The following is a 21,453-nucleotide window of genomic DNA, read 5'->3' as shown; positions in this document are numbered from 1 at the left end:
CCCGAACATGTTCAGACTAGTTATGTAGAGATGCCTTGACGAGTGCCGCTTCCTCGATAGATGGAAAAGGTAGAAATTGGTGCTGTTGCCGAAGCCCGGGAAATCACCAGGCGACTCATCGGCGTACAGACCAATCTGCCTGATCGACACGATTGGCAAATTTCTTGAGAGGATCATCCTAAACAGGCTAACCCCGTACTCAGAGTGTACGGACGGCCGGCCAAGCAACCAGTGTGGCTTTCGGAAGGGTAAGTCCACGGTGGACGCTATCAACTCAGTGATAAAGACTGCCGATATAGCGATCCAGCGAAAAAGGCGAGGCATTCGATACTGTGCGTTAGTGACACTTGACGTGAAGAATGCATTCAACAGCGCAAGCTGGGATGCCATCGCGCTCTCGTTACACCGACTTAGCCTACCTGTGGGTCTGTACCGGATCTTGGAAAGTTACTTCCAGAACCGCGTACTGCTATACGAGACCGATGCCGGTCAGAAAAGGCTTCCTATTACCACCGCAGTCCCGCAGGGCTCGATCCTAGGCCCGGTGTTATGGAACCTCATGTATGACGTGGTTCTGAGACTGAAGTTCCCTCCTGGGGTGAAGATCGTCGGCTTTGCTGACGATGTAACCTTGGAGTTCTATGGGGAGTCAATTCTTGAGGTAGAACTAACCGCAGAACACGCGATCAACATGGTGGAGAAATGGATGAGCGCGAGAGGCCTGGAGCTCGCTCAGCATAAGACGGAGGTAGTTATCGTCAACAACCGCTAGTCGGCACAACATGCAGTTATCCATGTGGGAGAAGTCGTGATCACTTCACAGCGGAGTCTGAAGTCTCTCGGAGTCATTATAGACGACAAGCTGACCTTCGGCAGCCACGTCGACTATACATGCAAGAGAGCGTTGACTGCTGTTGCGGCTCTATCGAGAATGATGTCCAACAGCTCAAAGGTGTGCGCCAGTAGACGTAGGTTACTGGCAGGCGTTGCCGTATCTATCCTCAGGTACGGTCATGGTCAAGAGCACTGAGGGTAACCAGTTACCTACAGAAACTGGAGAGCACCTACCGCGTGATGTGCCTCAGAGTGATATCTGCCTACCGCACGGTATCACACGATGCATCCTGCGTGATAGCGAGCATGATGCCAGTCGGGTTGGTCATTCGGGAAGATGAGGAGTGCTTCGAGCTACGTGGAAATAGGGGAGCCCGCGAGCGCACCAGGGTGACCTCGGTCGCCAGATGGCAGCGTGAGTGGGACAACTTCTCGAAAGGTAGGTGGACCCACCGGCTGATACCTAGCATATCGAGCTGGGTGGGAAGACCCCATGGGGAAGTTCACTTCCACCTGACACAATTCCTGTCAGGTCATGGCTGTTTCCGATAGTACCTCCACAGGTTCGGGCACACGGAGGTCCCAGTCTGCCCGGACTGCCCAGGTGTAGACGAAACTGCCGAACACATACTGTTCGTATGTTATCGGTTCGACGTCGAAAGAAGAGCAATGCTTGACGTCTGTGGCTGGGACACAACCCCTGATACCCTTATTCAGCGGATGTGTCAATCGGTGGAGAAGTGGAACGCAGTCTCGGCTGCTACCATCCAGATTGCCAGTAGGCTACAGGTAATCTGGCGAACCGAGCAACAGACGACGGGCACGGCTAACTAGCGATTGGTTAGCTGGAGCGAAAAAGGCCAAGCGCAAAAAAGGGAGTGAATGGTCTGTTCATGCCGAGGCAGGTTTGGCGCAGCGACTGGCAACCGCGTAAGGGGTAAACCCAGCCACCCCGAAGCAAGACAGAAGAGTGAGTGTATAGGCGTATAAGTGGACTGCCTCATGCCAAGGTGGGAGGGTCGTAGCGTAGTATGTTGGGACTTAGCTATCGATGCCTCGTGGCGTGGCAGAGTAGTGGGCACAACATAGTATTCGGTCCCACAGCATTTCGATTTACCTCAAATTAGTAAAAATTGCCATATTTTTAAATCGCTTGCAATTTGGGTATCGGACAAGACGGATCAGTTTGAATGTATATTGGATAGCTTGGTACAATACGCAGAAACACTATTATTTTCATTTACTTTTAAGATGAAGTTCTAAGTTCGTGATAATATTGTAGTACTAATTTTCCGACGTCGGATTTTCGACGTTTTATTTACAACGACGAGTCTCTGACGTCGGGCTTCCGAATTAGTAATTCTGATGTCGGACTTCCGACGCCGGATTTCCGAAAACGGCATTCCTACGTCGAATTTGCGTCCCCGGACTTTCGACATCGGAACTCCGACATTGGATTTCCGACAACGGATTTCCGACATCAGATTTACCACATCGAAATTTCGACGACGCGTTTCCGACTTCAGAACTCCGACGCTGGATTTTCGACGTCGGCTTTCCGACATCGGCTTTTCGATGTCGGATTTCTAAAGCAGGATTCTCGACATCTGATTTCCGACATCGGATTTGCGAAATCGAAATTCCAACACGTTGGATTTATGACAGCGGCATTCTGACGTCCGATTTTCGATATCGGCTTAGTATTCTTAATATTTTCCAAGTGATGAAGGTCAAAGGAATGGCCTTTAAAAATATTAGGAAATACTAGCATAAAATAATAATATAAAAGGTACTTTCCTTAAGCTTAAGTTAATTTTTATCTTCTTACAAAATTCTTTGGGTACTGTGTGGAAGAGAGTTATTAACGTCAAGGATTCCTCCCGCCCACGCCACTAACTAAAGTTTAATCATGGCTGAATATTCATGTTATTACGGTAACGCCAGTCTTGTGTTCCATGAACCATCCTTCTACGAGTGGTGGCTTATACATACAGGAAACTAATAATTAGGCTATTCTTCCCCATGTGAAGAACTTTACATTCTTGTTCACTGTACATGTTTGAGCTGAGACTGCCATACGACGAACTTCCTCTTGTCGTAAACCTCGGCAGGATGATAGGTGTGAATAGATTAATTTCAATTATCCTTTTAATTAGCGTTCGGCTTTGTCTTGCAGTCCTTCTCCGCAAGGCAGGTGTTGAAGTTTAAAAACGGCTTAACGCTTGATTTTTGCAATTTTCACTTCTTTTTTCTTTTCAGCTAAAATGTGAAGCATCGATACATCAAATCTACCACGAAAGTACCGAACGAGTACTGGAGGAGGACCGACCACGGATATTAGCCACCGGTTCATCCAGCGGGCATAATATGAATCTGTTTCAGAGTAGCGTTTATGATGGGGAGCTGACCGACCAGGGCGACCGGTATCTCACCATGAACGGGTACAAAGGTGAGTGAAAAGCTGACTGATTGTGGAATGTTGAAACTCATTGATCGTGAGGATGATAGCGAAGTATAATTGCTTAATTGGAAGGTTGCAGCAAAATTGAACAAGTTTCGAAATAGTGCAATACTAATCCATATCTAGATGGTACGTTTTATGTAATTAATGATAAATGCGTCAAAAGTATGATCTGAATTAAGATATCATCGAAGCTGATACAAATTTCTCTTGTCCAGCGGTTCAACGAGTTAGACGTTGGTCTCATAAGCACCTTGTGGTACCTATAGGTTTGATCGCCTGCCTAGAAAGACCATTAGTAGTCATTATGATCATATCACTATTCCTGCAAGTGCCGTGTGCACTAAGTATCGGATGCGAGTTCTGCACCGAAATGAAGTAACAGGTCTTGGAAATTTCCAAGTGTAAAAGTAGAAGTGGTTTCAGGTGGAATGATTCATTGGAATGCTCTTGTGACCATATTTTTCAATACTATCCCTAAATTTTTGAAAAAGCAACCAATCGAAACGACCTGTGTTAATACATGAAGAAATTTTTGGAGAGAGATAAATTAGAAAGTCTGGAATCACTCAAAATTCTGCATATTTTATCAACAATTACTTGCAAGCCACGTCAACGACCATCTTCTAATATAAGAGCTAGCGTGTACGATATCGTCAGTCTCGCTTCGGGTAGACAAGTGAAAATATCCGTCAACAACATTGAAATCCCATTCTCAAACACAACATAAACTAAACAGCACACTGGATATCTCATTCAAACTCGCCCACTTCAAGTTGTGCCTCGAAAACATAAATTGTGCACGCGTTTGCTATCTTTCGTTGCCCACCCCTGTTTCTGTTCATTCGGTTCAAAAGACTCCCCAGACATGTCGAACAGAAGAAGATTGGTTTACTTTGCCGTACAAACATCGCTACCATTGCTTATTTTGATTGCAACACCGATGGGAATGCTCTCTTTCATACGGTCATCCTTTGAAAAGATATACTGAAACATTGCTATGCTTCCTTTCAAGGCTGACTGGATTTCAACTGTGAATTGTAGCATGATATAACATAAATCATCATTCCGAAGGAATGCACTCGCATAACTGTACGTACAAAACGGGTTTGCAGTCGAAAAATATGCATATTTTTGAGAATAACTGACACTCGAGCAAAGCTGTGGCAGTTTTACAAATATAAGATAATCTAAACAGTATCACCAGAATTTATAGTATATATAAAGATTGTTGGAGGCGAATGACCCTCGAGGTTAAAGCCGTAATAAATAAACAAACAACAAACAAGATTGTTGGATGGGAAAAAAACTAGGAGTGGGTAATGTCCGGGACATAACCGCGGTGTTGACGTAGGACTAAACTTGGGCATATCATATGACATTCATGGATAATTTGAACCAATGCACTTTTTGAATGAATGTTTACTGGAAATTTCATGTCGTATTAGATTGCCACATTCACTGATTTTCTAGGACTTGCAAAAACCTTTGGGGTTGTAGATTAATTTGATAAACATTTGCTTATATGAATCACTGGTACATGTACATTACAGAATTGACAGGCGCAAACTCAATCCAAGTTATTAAATGGAACTTTCTAATTCAATTCTCCATTATATTTTCATTCTAATAAGAACGGTTTGCAGATAACTATTTTTGGTGATACCAGACGAGAATCCTTTTTAACGATTCGAACCTTGCCCGAATTCGCTTCTGCTGCGTACATACACGAACATTCTCCTTTCGCAGCTCACATCGAATGAGCATTGTATATCGCAATGCAATCTCTTCTTAGTGCAGATGGAAGTCCATCCTTTTGTGAGACAAATGGAAATATTTTCATCATTCTTTTTGATGTGGCTTTCGCTTAGTAGCAGGGTTGCCACATTCACTAATGTTCTTGAAAGATTTGCAAAAACCAACAATCAAAGCAGGCTAATTAATGCTTTTACAAAATCATTTCTATCAAAATTTACGGTAAAATCTACGGAATCTACTACACAATTGTTTTGATAATTTCCCAACGAATCGCGCAAAAATCTGTTTGTTCCGCAGCACAGCACAGCGCAAATAATCGACGTTGGAAAACAAATCGGCAACTTCAGCTGCCAAACACTTAGAAACGATCGAAGCATTTTTCCGTCAATGTCACTTTTCTGACTCAAATTTTTGGAGGTATTTTCTTGCTTCCGTCCAATTGGTCAGTTTATTAGTTTTATCGTACATTTTTCGGATATTATTATAGAAAATAACTAACCCGATAAGAGGGAAGTTATTTTCCAAAGCACGAAATGGAAATTTCAATTGTAATTCTTCTGAGAACGATTTTGTGGTCCTAATAAGAACCGTTTGTTGTGAATATTATTTCGCCGTTTCCCGCTCGGCATGATGATTATTCGCTTGGTATGGATAGCGCACAGATTGGTATCTTCCAAAAAACTAACCAGGCAGGCCTCGCTGGCTTCTTAGAGGGCCATTACGGCTGAGCTCCGGAAGAGTAGATCGGTTTTGAAATGCTGTGCAATCTCACGGACCAGGCACTGGAAGAGCAGCTTGCGAATTAGTAACTCTGTCCACTTCTGAGAGCGATGAATTTCACGCTAGGCGACGACAGTTCTTGGTTGGCAGCGATAAGGCAGTAGCTATGATTTGGTTGGTGGTCCAAATGCAGCTTCTCGTTGAGCAGCACACGTACGTGTGTTCTGCTCTGTGGCTTAGACACGTCTGGCTTTAAGAAAAACTGTGACACCCATATTTATAGGTTCTAGCATTAATGCTGATTCGCATTAAAAGTAGTTTTTGAACTTTTTAAACAAGTTTTACATAGCAAACAAGGTATCAATAGCAAGCGTTGAACGTTTTCCTTTCGATTTATGAAACAATATTATGGCGATTTCGCTTGAACCTGAAACTGAGTCAGGTTCTAACCCTAACTGCTGTCAGTTCATACATTTTGACAGCAGTTGGGGTTAGGAACTGACTCAGTTCCCCCTCAAACGAAAACCACATTAGTAATTCCTTAAATAGGAGAAAAGTTATTAAGGTTCAAAGTGTACGTAACGCATCCGTTTTGAAAATTTTGAAATGACACCCAGTATAGTAAAGAAAGACGTAAGTCCTACGTCAAAATGTTGAAGTGTTTGAGTCAAGTGATGAACAACATTTCGTCCCAAAATAAAACCTAGTTTTGGGACCACTTCTAGTTGATGACGACCATTATTATGGTCTGTTCTGATTCAAACAAACTTCAATTTAAATTTTCTCTGGGAAGAGCAATAATTTCTGTGTGATTTGTGAGAACCACACCTTAGAAGACGGTACGTACAAATTCAGGTTTGCAATCCAATATCATTTATTGAGGTAAGCTTCATTCAAGTCAATTCCGCCACAAGGTATTATCTTTGATTTTAACCCTAGAATGTTGCACTTGCGTTTTCCACTCTAGAACGTTGCACTGGGGTACAAATTTACTTGATTGCAATTTTAGCAGGTAAAAATGCAAACAGAACAAATATATAATACATCGTTTTCTTCGTTTTTAATTGCGAAAACAGCTGTGTAAGTTAAAGTACGGAATTTATTGAATCAATGATACATAAATAGGGATCTTTAGGGGTGTGCGGGTTAAGGCATATTCTGATGCAGATTAGTACCGTGAGTTAATATCTCAGTCCTTTTTCAATTTTTTGGCCCGAAACTATTGAAAAAAACATTTTTTAGTTTGTTTCCTTTTAGGACAATAACACATCCAAACCCATGCGACTTGCACGACCCTATAGGTTGCCTTATCAGATCTACCATAGTTTGCAGATGAAACTTGAGATGGCAGGTTGCTAGCGGATTGACAAAGTACCAGATCATGCTGTGTGGGGTGCTGTCCCGGTTAACAATGAGGCGAACGAGATATTTGCAGATACGTCATTTAGTAGGACAACTGTCAGTTTGCTGGTTGAGTTTAATTTGGTTTTTTTTATTTAAAAATCATAAAAGAATAATTAAGGTTTAAGAATGATATGAGTGGAGTCGTAAGGACACCCGCTACCAATACATATGAAAAACTGGCACAATTTTTCCAAATTAAAGATCCCTATTGGTTTGAACAAAATAAAAAGAGAAAAAATCGCGGTTTTGACTAACTTTGCAAATTTTAAACCAATTTGAAAAAAAATCAAATGGTTCTAAAAGTTGAAAGAATGGTCTCGAAACGGAGTAAAATTGAATTTCGATAGTTTTAAAAAGTGCAATTATTTGAAAGAGTGAAAGTTTAAAAATCGGGTTTTGGAAAATACCACGAAATGGGGTGGAAATTGAAATGAATAAATATTTCTGACCAGTAATGCATTGGTAACCCGTAACGTTGCTGTTACAGCAGTTATTGTGCGCAAATTATACTTGCGAGCTATAAAACTACACCGGATTCTGTTTTTGCACGCACTTTTTTTGCACGGATTTTTTTTGCACGACTTTTTTTGCACGGTTTTGCAAAATAACACGATTTTTATGTATAAAATACCTATTTCGATATACCAGTTTAATGATTTGATCATCCCGTGAAAAAAAAACCGTGTAAAAAAAATCCGTGCTATTTCGAGAATCCGTGTAAAAAAAATCCGTGTTATTTCGAGAAACCGTGCAAAAAAAATCCGTGTTATTTCAAGAAACCGTGTAAAAAAAATCGTGTTATTTCGAGAAACCGTGCAAAAAAAATCCGTGTTATTTTGAGAAACCGTGCAAAAAAAATTCGTGTTATTTCGAGAAACCGTGCAAAAAAAATATTTTTTTTAATAGGCATTTAGTAACGGCAGCTGAAAATAAATGGCATTGGATATTTGCAATACAAATGGGGATGATCTACCAATGTGTAAAAATCGCGTATTTTTCAATTTTAGGAAAAGAGTTGTTAATCAAAATTCAAGTTATGGTAGTTGAAAATCAATAATGTTGGGCTATGGTTTGTATAGGGTTGTATGCTTTTTAGATATCATCAAATAATATTCCGGTTCATATATCACATCGCATTGGCAATGGAGCAATTGGTATTTGGCCAAGTTCCTCCGGGTAGTGCCACTACACAATGTATATTAATTTTGCTTGTTCAGTTTGATAAGCTAGAAACTGATAGCGGAGATTTTAATATGCAGGGATACGCAATACGTATTGTTTGGTCTGAGTAGATAACGACTGATGTTTCTTTTTATCAACCAATCAGTGATCTCTGATTAAATAGAGCTTTCAAAGAGTTAGGAACAGGCACAAGTCTATTTTTTTACTGAGATGGGACAAGTTGGTGCTGGACCTGTGGCCTTCGTCTGGTATGATCCATTCTCGTTGGTACGGATATGTTCATGACTGGTTTGTGGATGAGTGTCCTACTTACAAGTGATTGATCACTTCGCTTGGGTGGAAATATATGTGACTTCAGCTAGCTGTCGAGCTTGGATATGTTAGCTGGTTCCAAGAAGATATGCAGGACTGGCACCTACGAGAATGTTGATTGTTTTACTCGAGCTTTGGTTCTTGGAAATAACAAATCGCTTCCTCGGTGTGATATGCTCGAGTTGAATGCTCAGTGGTTGAAATGTGTTTGGAGGATTGGTGGTCTCCGAGAGCAGATGCGAATAACTCTGAAGTATCCAATAAAGGGAGATTGTATCTGTGGAACTGAAAAATATTGTCACTACTCTAGCATATTTTCCTAATGTATTGTACATCATAACAACTACCAATATCGACTATTTAGAACAGAGATTTTCAAATTCTGTTATAAGATCGAGAAGAAATATAGCACAGTTGTAGTGAATAAAGTATTTGCGAATAAGGGCCAATACTGCTGGCATCTTTTATCATATTTATTAATAGTCGATTGATCCGCTTCAGACCTAGGAGACGAAAGAAAAGAATAGAAACAAAGGCGGTTCTAATTCTAAATTGGTTTAGTATAGATATAGACGACTCAAACGCACTGGCAGGAGAATATTTTTTAGAAGTAGACAAATTAGAGGACATCACACTTTTTGAGACACACATGCACAAAACTTTATCGTCCTCCTGAAGATCGGTGTTTAATTGGCAGATAGTCGCAATTTCGTACGATTTTGAAAAGTTTGCCTCGCGGGACGGACCGATATCCACCATGGCATAGGTTGCAGTCGTTAAAAAAACTAGATTCGCTAAGTGAAAAATAACAAATTTTTCAACTTTTCAGGAAAGAATTTTTAATCAAACATTGCAAAATGGCAAATGTCAACATTGCAAAATGGCAAATGCTGCCTCTTTCCAGGAAAGAGTATTTAATTAAGTAAAAGCCAATCAATAGGCCGCTGAAAATTGACAATTTCTGACATTTCAATTGCGCAAGAGTCTTTGCATCAAAATGATTTTTTTACTTTTCATGAAAATTCTTTTAATGAGAAAATAACCATTTACATGAAAAAATCGCAAAAAAATACAATTTTGATATTGTTGTCCCAGAATCGAACAATGTTTCTTACCAAACTGTATATGACCGCATACTGTTCGAAAGGTCTAGTTTTCTTCGTTCAAAAAATGTTACAAAACCGAAAATCGGCTGAAAATGACAACGTAGCTAATTTTGTTGTGGCAAAGGTCCCAAAAAATGTTTTTTTGCTTCAAATTTTCGTGTGTACATTACTTTGTATCGCATATGTTATACTAGTTCATTTTAAAAGTTAAAAATCACTGTAGCACAGTGTAATCTACAAAAAGTTAACAAACTCTAAATAGTTGAAACATTTTACCATTTTAACTATTGCTTTTCGAAGGACAATAACTTCTTTTAACGAATAAAAAAACTTACATTTTTCTAAAAAATGTAAACCTCCTCGAAAAATTAAAAAACTTCTACTGGGCACATTGACAGCCTCCTTGTGCATTTAAAATGTCCAACAGTATTCATTGTTAAATACCATAAGAAAATAGCTGTTAATTAAAAAAAAATCAGATTTTTTTACACGGTTTCTCAAAATAGCACGGATTTTTTTTACACGGTTTCTCAAAATAACACGGATTTTTTTTGCACGGTTTCTCAAAATAACACGGATTTTTTTTGCACGGTTTCTCAAAATAGCACGGATTTTTTTTGCACGATTTCTCACAATAACACGGATTTTTTTTGCACGGTTTCTCGAAATAGCACGGATTTTTTTTGCACGGTTTCTCGAAATAGCACGGATTTTTTTTACACGGTTTCTCGAAATAACACGGATTTTTTTTACACGGTTTTTTTTTTGCACGGAACGCATCCCCCGTGCAAAAAAAGAATTTGGTGTATTTCTTATTTATTTATTTGTTTAACTTCTCATTTTTCATCTAACCCATGAAATTTAAGGTTGTTGTTGTGCAGGTTGGACCCGATTTTTCGGGGGAGAAGAATGATCGCATGGTCGTTCTAGGCGAGGATTTGTGAATAATTTTTGCCGGCATCGGCGGTGAAACATGATGATGAGTTATATTCTACCATAGACCATGCGGTAGACTTGGGTCCAACGCCCAACTCCTACTTAGCAGAAGGCAAAGAATTCTTCACATTTCCTTTCGATCATGTCCATATGAGCCTGCCTAGTCCTAGTTTTCCGTTCTAAGTTTATAACTGATTCGCTCTAGAATACCTATCCATCTTTCAATTTCATTGCTTTCGTTTCTCTTGGTCTCATATTTGCCGAAAATAGCCAACAAAATCGATACAGTAGAACCTTGCGGCAATTAAAACATAGTAAAAGAGAAATACTATTGTACCACCGGAATCGGCATCGGAATCGTAATCCGGGACATCCAAGATCGGTCGTATCATGTCCAAATTTAATATATACATTCTCATTTTAGTTTTGTTTGTATTTATAATTAGTATTCTCTTAATAAACCTGCGATTTATGATGATGGTTCTTCTTACATCTATGGATCCCGAACATGACCTCATTCGGCACCGATTCCCACAGACCATCCCGGTCAAAAACGGTAATATTTACCAGAAACTGAAAATTTAAACTCTAACAAACAATTTAAGTACCAGTTCATATGGATTTGGTTGAAAATGTGTCTTAAATCTGAGTTTGAAATCGGGGTCAATATGACTCGCTAACACCTTATTCGTAATTTTTTTGTACTGCCCTTCAGGAATGAGCTAAAACTCTATTGAAAATCGTTGCTCTACATGAAAGAAGAAGAGTCAAAAAATTGTAAAACTTCTGGGTGTAAAACTTAAAAAGTTATACATTTCATTTGGGGTCATATTGACTACAACACCAAAGAAAGTTAAGTTCAGTGAGTAACTAATTGGCTCTCAAAAGCGAAACTTTTTCGCTCGATGCTCCAACTGGATTTCATTTTTGGTACTAGTCAAATGATGATGAAAACATTTTCTAGCATTGATGGTATAGGATGGTTGTTTTTTTTTATTTCAATTATAGAGGTTTTAACCTTAAGGTCATTCGCCTCTTCGGGTTAGAAAAATCTCTTAGGAAAAATTTCTAACCCTATGTGCGGGGTCGGGACTCGAACCCAGGTGCGTTGCGTACAAGGCAATCGATTTACCAATACGCTACGGCCACTCCCAGGATGGTTGTTCTATTTTAATTGTTTTAGAATAAATATCACATAATTTCACAAAAAGCTTGATTACAGGTGATAAGAAAACACTCGTTCTTTCGTTTGACACCAAAACATCCAGTTGAACTCAATATTTTATTACGAATTATTGAGATGCGGAATTATTTTTGTATTGTTGAGGTTAGGTTGGTTGTTTTAGATATGGAAAATGTTTATCTAGAAATTGGACTTATCAGTGGATAACGTCGACTACCAACAACTACACTCTATAATCCAGTGATTTTTGCCCACCATCGTGTTTTCTATCGAAATTTCAATCTCTGAATTTCATTTTAGTATAAATTGAAACCGGAAGAACAAATGTGAGTGAAGTAACAAGAAATTTACCATCTGGATATTTTTCAGAGGCAGGAAACATATTTTCTTCATCAATATTACTTTTCATTAGAAGAAATAACATTTAATTATAATATTGAAAAAATTTAAAAAATTAGAATTTACTTTCCAATGTGTTTTGACAGACGAAAATAAAAACATCATCATTGCACTTCCATGCTCTCGCGGTCGACATCTAGCGTTAGATCACGAATAAGCTTTACAAATCTTATTGAATTGGTTGAACGTCTACTCTTGGAACGCTCATGTGTGTGGCTCTGCGCAATTAAAAACATTTTTTCGTACACAATGAATGTATAAATAAATCTTAACATTGCACAAAAGATCCATTGTTGCCTTGCCATCAAAATCATAAAAAAATTGGGTTTGAGCACTTTACACCAGACGCCATCCTTAATTTTAACAAATTGTACCATTTGCACTAGAATCAATCAGCGAGATGATTTTAGGAGTATTTGTTCAAGAATGAATCTAGAAAAAACACTGGTTTTTAACGGTGTTGCCAAATATGCAACTTTTTAGTTTTAAACTAAAAGCATATTTTTCTCGCAATACGCATATCGGTTACTGCAGGTTTTTTGTGACACATAAAATGTCATTATTCCTACTTTGTTCGGTCGGTTTCTGACACTCTCTTGGGATAATGATATGTGATCATTCTGTTTGGATACTTTCCAGGATTCTGATTGAGGTTTTCTTAGCACTCCAATGGAATCTATTTCCGAATTTCGAGTAGTCCTTCGCTGGTGACAAACGAAGGGTAATTTATGTGTTGTTTTTGCTTGAGGCAAAAACTAACTCAGGTCTGGAAATTGCGTTGGGTTCTAACCTGAAGTATATTTCTGGTGCGCCAACATCACCTCTGTTTTGCCTGAACCTAACTCAATTTCATCAAAAAACGCTTGTTTGAAGGAACAGCGGAGGAATCTTGCTTGCACTGCTTCAAGTCTGTTAGTCCAAATGTTCGTATAAGGACACCAAATGGCTGCTGAAGCTTCCAGGAAAGACCGAACAAGTGTAAAATACAGTGCCCGCAGACAATATGGATCAGTAAACTCGTTGGTGATTCTTATTACGAAACCAAGTTTTCGATTTGCCTCTGCTATAATGTGAAAGTAATGGTTTCTGAATGTCAGTTGCGAATCCAGGAGTATACCAAGGTCTCTGATTACTGACACTGTCTCTAGCGAATAGCCGGCGATGTCGTAGCTCCAGAGAATTGGATTTTTTTCTGCGCGTGAAAGATATTATAGAGCATTTGGACACACTGAGAGCCAACAAGTTACACCGATTACACCAGTTACAGAAAGCATCTAGATGTTACTGAAGTTCGATACAGTGCTCTATTGACCGCACAATGAGAAAGAGTTTGAGATCATCAGCGTGTATAAGTTTGCACCCGGGGGTATAACATAGCAAACGTCATTGAGGAATAAAGAAAAAAGTAACGGTCCGAGATTGCTCCCTTAAGACCCCCGACAAGTTGATGAAGCTATGTGACACCTTACTTCCTAATTTCACAGACAGAGAACGATCTACGAGATATGATACAAGCCAACCTGTAAAATTTGATGGAGCGCCCAGATGCTCGATTTTTGCCAGATGAAGAGAGTAGCAGATTACTCGATCGGAAGGAGCTTTAAGATCAGTGTATATAGTGTTTACTTGTGATCTATCTTCACAATCTTTTCAGTTTACATAGCTGGTTGTTGGGCCAAGCTGGTTTTGGTCGGGGACCAGGTGCAGGCACATGTATCCTGAAAAGCTATTTTAGCACCAGTAAAAGTTTTTCTACGGCAACATCTACATCGATCCCGAAATTCAAAGTTGTCTCCCAATCGATTGCCTATAGTGAGTTATGAAGTCTAGACAAGTCAGTCTTCGAAAAGTTTAATTCCCTGACATCCTCCATCTCGTCATAAAGAACCAGCGGACAAATCTGTTTTACTAGAAGTGCAGCATCCGTCCAGTAAGATAGTAATCGTCTTCGAAAAGGTTGATTCAGAAGGGTCCGGTGTTACCGTTTTGGGTAACCAGAAAATTATAACTATGTGTTGGGAGCTACTCAGTTCCAGATAGCGCTGTAGGCGCTAAGCGTAACGAAAGCGTGTATTTTTGGCGGCTTGCCTCACATACTCCTATGGCAAAGTTGTGGCGATAAATCTTGATGCAAAATCACACTTTTATAGCGATATTTCAACCTACTAAAACGCAACTCAACAGGAAAAATGACCTACTACACGATTGATTTCATTTTCATATTGAATATACTGTATAACACTGGAAATTTGTAAAATATTGAACGTTAACAATACGTCCGGGCGATTCGCCAGTCTAGTATCAATTGTCCCATTTGTTTCCAAAATCGGAGTATGACAAATAGGGAGCATGCCAAAAATGGAATCTTACTGAACATAGAATTTAAATAGAATAGAAGAAAATAAATGCCTCGAAGAACAGCTCATGAAAGAAAGAATGGTGCATTTTATTATTCATTCAACGAATATATGAAATTTGCTACTTCCATATTGATTAACACGCAAATTATTCAGTTCAACGATTATATGCTTGAGGCCATCAAAGATGCGTCTAATACGAGGAAGAATTTTTTCTGGTACTGTGCTAGTTACCGAAACAAAAAAGGTATGGTCACAAAGGTCCCAAGTAGCACGCTTTGTTACTACTGTATAGTATTTGTACCTCTCTTGGTAACAACTATGTTATGAAAAAAGCGCATTTTGTTTTTATGTTGTGCAACATGTTCCTAATTGCAGCAAAATAATGAAAACAATAGCTGTGCCATTTGTCGAGCACTGGGTAGTTGGACAGTTCTGTTTTAGGGTGGAATGGCAAACAAAGAGGCATTTGCAACTTGTTAGACTGTTTGTGCAAGTTAGCAAAGTTTCTGATTAGTTTCACAACTGTTATTGATGTTTGCATACTTAACACTATTGGCCAGCTCTATAGTTACATAGTTGCACAATCAGTTTAAAAACCCGTGGAAATTCTTTTCAAATATATCCACCAATAAAAAATATTGTGTAGCAGTTGTGCAAACATTTAAAATTTTCAACAAGTTGCAATTGCTACTTGGGGTAGCAACCGTAGCCTAATACTGATGCTATCCATAACACTGCAAGTTTACGTAGGTTCCAAAGCTTAATGTTTGTTCATTATTTTGTTTTATTTTTCAATATTTGGATACAATTGTAATACATCTAATAGGTTTGAAATGTACTTGAACCAAAACTGTTTACTTAAATGAAAAAAGTATCCAGCTCATGGGAAATATCACATCGCGAACCGTTCATTTGCACTTCACAAATAAGCTTTCTTCAGTTGTGATGCATTCTGTTTCCTTGGAAAATGATGCATAGCAACCTTGCGCTGCGAACACACGCGAACCAAAGCTATCACAACCAACGAAGAAGCACATCAGTTGCTTCTTTATTCTATCATTTCGCTCTGTCAGTAAAAATACACTGAAAAAATAAGTAGTATTCATCCATCGAGAAACCTTTCTAAGCTTCGCGAATCTATGTGACAAACATTCACGCGTGAAGATTTGACGCTGCTCTTAAAATTTCAAGCTTCATCGTTCATTCGGAGTTTTCCCATATCGTGAACTACTGTGAAGTTTTTAGATTTCTTGCTTGGTGCGTTATTCATGGTTAATTAGTACGCACAAAGGTTTGACTACTTTGTAATCCACAGTTGGCAACAGTCGCTCGTGTGAACGAATTTACGATCGTTAGCTTGTACCGTGATTTGTCCGAGCTAAGGGCATTGATACAGCCTGACTATCGGAGCAAATGTTTATAACTTTGCCAGAAAAACAAATTCTAATATTACGCTAACTTACCACATACATGTAGGACTACAGCATCATTTTTATTTTGGATAAAGTGACTATTTTGGCTCTATTAGGAAGGGTGTCTCACTGTTTCGTTAATTACTCGGCCTAAAATCGACGAACTGCGTTCAAATTGGCATCAACTGATTAGCTTCGTTCTTAAGACCAAAAATAACAAACCAGATGACCCGAAAACGGTGAAATATTCATGTTTGAGCGCGAAGAAAACTCGAATTGAATATCCCGATTATCGCTTTACCGTTAGAGCCGTTGGGGGCGTTGAACAAATATGACAGACGCTGCCCTAACCAACGGTTTCAAATAGGGAGGGTGATGATAGAAACAGGGTGCAAAAAGCTCATTTCCCTATCTAAAAAATTGCTTACATTTCATCAAACTCTGATCAAATTCGGTGATGTAGCCAGCTTTATGCACTTTTATGAAACGTTTGTTTTATTTTTCATAGTCTAAGAACATTAAACAGCTGAATAAACAGAGTTCAAAACATTGCCAACTGACTTCCGTCTCCCTTACTTACACTAGTTTGAATTCTGAAGTCGTTTTAATCTCAAAGTTTCTTTTTCACGATGTTATGATGCACACTTGAGATAGTACTTCTAGCTTCACTCCGGACAAAATCATCTATAAATCTCTTCAATAGACATGTATGATAAAATCGTCTTTTAACTATTCCCTGGAAACCACTTCCAAGTATAGCAACGATGAACTCTTCCGGCCATATGGCTACAAAGAAGGAAAAAAAGGCAAACTATGATCCGAACTATACCTACTCAAGCAGGCTGAATGAGAGTGCTGGGAAATCAACAAACCATCTTTTATCCCGTCTAGTCGACTTGTCATCTTTTTCCGTCCATCCTCGTGCAATTGCCATCTCTGCAAGACTACTGCCGGCGTCCGTTCGATCTACAACCTTATCCCATATAAACGATGGTCTATTTTCAAATGTACTCTTCCGAGTACGTGCTTCAGCTCTGCAATGGGGGTGTCTTCTCGAGTGGAACGAAATTTAAGTAGAATAGATACGCTTCACCTGAAGATTGTTCGAGGATCTGACGAATGCATTTCCTCACTTTAGAAATTTATTTTTAACATTTTTTTTATAAACTATGAAATACTCTTAACGGTGCGATTGTTTGCCACCTTGGGCCACAGAAGGTAGAAGTTTTGACCACCTTAAACTCTTCCCTAGCAAAGTACTTTGAGCCGAGACAAGCCTCCACCCACCACTAACTGATTCAATGGCTGGAGCGGAGTTAGCAGTTATAGTGCAAGCATAAACTCGAGTAAGGAAGCTCATAAATTGTAATACTAAGTCTTTTCTGTTGCACACTTGTGAAATGTGAATCTCTTTGAGAATTTATTCACCGAGAGTGCAGCTCATCTTACGTTGTAAATCATAGCCCCAGCGTTCGTGGCTGTGGCAATCGAAAGTTTGGGGAACCTGGAATGCTCGACGCTCGGTTTCCCGAGGGTTGAATTTTTGAGCTTATATGCTAAAGTTTGATTGGTACAAGAATTTGAACATAGCCATGAGATGAAATATGAAGCAGATGCTGCAAGGCTTTCAGACAGCCTATTCTTCTTAAACCCTTCAATGATAATAGAAGATTTCTGGAAGTCTGCTATTACCTTAAAGTGCAAACTTCTGACTGCGGTTGTTTGATTTAAGAGTAGAATGAAAAACATCCATTTTTTAGTGTTACTGTCAATTTTTTCGGGGCATGATTTCTTAGGCAATTCTTTCGCCGAACCTAAGTCCAAATTTTACACACAGTGTATTAGACAGTATGCGAAGCGTTATCCGCCCTTCTGACTTTTATTTCATGCTGCTCATTTGTGATATGTCACAATTTCACAATTAAAAAAAACACGATAATCACCATACAGGAACACACCGTGCTGTAGTGAATGTACAAGACCACGTCCAGAATCATAAATCAAAACTTGATAAGAAAAAAAGTAGAATATTCGTACACACACATTAGGTGGAAACCAAAACGTGACAGCTGTATAGAGGAAAAAGCTTGAATTTATACAGAAACTCTTCTCGTCGCTCTCGCAACCAAGGTACAAATCCTTAAGCACAGGATTTTGTATCGTATTTGCTACCAGGAAGTAGCTCTCGTACCGGTGCGATAAGATAACTGAATAGTGTGTCGATTTATCACTTTGCTGTAAGTGCCTCTGTGCATGATTTTGAACGTGTTTCCGATCTCCAGTTAAGCTTGCTTGTTTGACTTCTTACCTGACTTCTGGTAAATTTTATCGAACAGTGAAAAGGTGCAGCAAATTGAAAAATATTCTATATAGAAACCGGGCAAGTAACATTCCTAGGCTGTTGTTTTATTTGCTGAAGTTGAAAAGCATTAGGGAGGACTTTGATAAAATTTGGATATACAAATACGACCCAATAGGGTTTGCCGGGTAAAAATTTGAGTAAAATTGTTGAACCTCATTCATTAAAAAATCTTGACTTGGTTTAAATTTTTCATGCACGATCATGACACGCCATTCAAATTTTATCATCAATACACACCTATGACACTTGTGAGTGCGACTTTTGTTTACATTTTTAGTAAAAACTCGCAACATATCAAAGTGATCTTCGTAATATTTCAGAGATTAATACAGAATAAATAAAAGCATCAATTGTCTTGTTTGAATTGTTTATACCATTTATAAGATGAAATGAATTAAAGGAATGGATGAACAAAATCAATAAAATTAATAAAACAAAGAAGCTGAATAAAATGAATGAACTGAAAAAATTCATATAATTGATCAAATTAAGAAAATTATAAAATTTATAAAATGAATAGAATAAACAAAATAAACAAAATGAATATAATGCATGGATTGAATGAAATCAGAAAATGGATGAAATTAATTACATGGATGAATAGAGAAAAAGGAATAAAGTAAAAAGATACACAAAATGTATAAAAAAATTAAATTAATTAAACACGAAAAACAATATGGGTAAGAAAAATAAAGTCAATAAAATAAATAAAGCTCTAGAATGTTGCACTTGCGTTTTTCACCCTAGAAGGTTGCACTTATTAACCCCACGCGTTTGATCGCAATTTTCGCAGGTAAAAAAGCAAGCAAAACAAATGTAGGGTAATTTCGGGAGAGATGCCGCGTCAGGAGAGATGCCGCACTTTCTATATCTCGTATATGGGGTCACTTTTATACGGTAATATGATATTGTGAGTTTGTCTTTCGAAGAATTATAACTCTAGAGATGTAAAATAATCCTTTTTAATTACTCACGACAATTTTATCAATGATTATGTTCGTCCAGTTGCATCACGGAGTGTCGAAAGATTTTCAGTACCACATTAAAATTTCGTTTTTTTAAAATTGTTCGATTTTTTTTTTTGGTAAATCATGTATCGGTTGAGTAGCTGGGACCTTTTAGAAGGCTTTCTGATCATGAGCACGGTCATCCATAATTTCAGAGGAAAATTTCGTCGTGCGGCATCTCTCCCATACGATTGGGAGCGATGCCGCATCAAAATTGCTGGTGAGATGCCGCACTCGATGGCGGAGGATACGTAGCTAAAATGTATTTTTTTCACTTCGAAATGTATACATTATATGATCATTTGCGTCAGGTATAGATTATTAATAAGGTATATACACAACCTAAACGGACCTAAAACAGTGGCATATAGGAATATGAGTCAATTTATTTATATATTTGAACGGGCGATTTGTATCTAAGTATTAGTTACTTCGGTTAATTCTTTAAAGTTTCAGGCACTATAATACATAATTTTCTTCGTTTTTCAATTGCGAAAACAGCTGTGTAAGTGAAAGTACGGAATTTATTGAATCAATGATACATAAATTGCTTTGAACAAAATAAAAAGTGAAAAAATCGCGCTTTTGACTTTTTTCACAAAAATTACTATAATTTATAAAAATAACTTGCCAAAACGAATGAAATCCACCAAATGAATGAATTATAGAATGAGTTTATAGAATGGAATTAAAAAAACATTGAAATGATTCAAATAAGAATATTAGAAGCATTGTTTCAGAAAGCTCTGAAATGTTTGGTAAAATCTAATTATTTAAAGAAACCCGACAGTGTAAAATGCTAAGTTACATTACGCTTGTCCGGGCATGCCGCAGACTTGGATAATTCGCATTCAAAACATAAAAACAGAAAAAATACTCACTCTTAGTCTTTAATAAAAAAGAAAAAAAGAATGGTTAATTAGTAGACAATGCAATTTCTAGTGTTTCCATTCTTTGCCTTTTCGTATTCGTTCTTTATTTCTTGACGATTTCGTTCAAGATTGCCTGGTATTTCCGTTTTATTTATGGACCTTAATTAGCTATTAGGAATTTGGAACGTTCAAATTGTTTTGGAATTCAAAGATGTCTTTTTGATCACAGATTTCAGAAAAAAAGAAGATACGATGACAAATGGTCACATGTGCTATCAAGCCTCTTAAAAAGAGAGCGATAGAGAGAGAATACTGGTGAAAGAGACAGGTAAATATTTCAAAGTATTCGTTTGCATTGAAGTAAATAGAAGAGAGTGCAAGTCTCTACCCGAGTAAATTCTCATGGATTTAAACCCTACACAACCTCATTAAGATATCATGATTATGGTCCGCGCCAAATTTCACAACCATAAAATGGTCTCAAGAAACCATAAGTACACTAAAATATGGTTTTTATATGGGATCTTCTGGACCATGGTGATGGTGTTTTCATGGGTTAAACCCATTTCAAACACTATAAAAGCACCATAAAGTGGGAGTGAATTTGGACCATGACCATGGGGGAATTATGGGCTTTTTGTTTGCTCGGGTAGGCTATGTAAGCAGTTATATAATTGTCGATAGTACAAAGGCTGTGCAATCAGTTGATTACAATGCTGCCTCATGCTTATAGCTTGCGAATTGTTTCGTTCGGAATTCTCGTTCCGGAGATATGGATTAGTGAGTCCTATACAAACCAATACCACGAAAAAGACTACTAATTGTGACTGTCATTTAAACTCCAACTGAAGCGTTCTCAGTATAGAGTAAATGTGGACAACTGAAACCTTCGCTTTATGTTAAAAGAATCATTATACTTGTAACCCCCTCCGAGAGTTTAAAGGATCTTTGGGAGACTTTTTCCCGAATCTAATGTGTGGATATTTTTGGACTTTGATCCCTTATTTTTTATAAAAGTGCCAGTACCAGTCAGTACAATTAATTTGCATTTCCAAAACGGGTTATCTTAGTTTTCAGATGACATATTTGAACATATGTTTCATTCAAAATTCAAGAGCGATACGAAAAGTTTAAAAAATGCACGT

At 38.2% G+C, this 21,453-nt stretch overlaps 1 protein-coding gene across 5 annotated transcripts in view; it reads left to right on the top strand.

Moving 5' to 3' along the window:
* Positions 1–21,453, top strand: part of LOC131681821 (uncharacterized) — a 576,008-nt gene that overhangs the window by 535,543 nt on the left and 19,012 nt on the right. For all 5 annotated transcript variants that reach the window (XM_058962877.1, XM_058962876.1, XM_058962875.1 and 2 more), the window contains one exon: positions 3,094–3,283. In XM_058962877.1, coding sequence (XP_058818860.1) covers positions 3,094–3,283 — 190 coding nt within the window. The remainder of the gene's footprint in view (positions 1–3,093; positions 3,284–21,453) is intronic.

This window comes from Topomyia yanbarensis, chromosome 2 (assembly GCF_030247195.1).
Source record: "Topomyia yanbarensis strain Yona2022 chromosome 2, ASM3024719v1, whole genome shotgun sequence".
Classification (NCBI taxonomy): Eukaryota; Metazoa; Arthropoda; class Insecta; order Diptera; family Culicidae; genus Topomyia; species Topomyia yanbarensis.
This window is presented reverse-complemented; position numbering and strand designations above follow the sequence as displayed.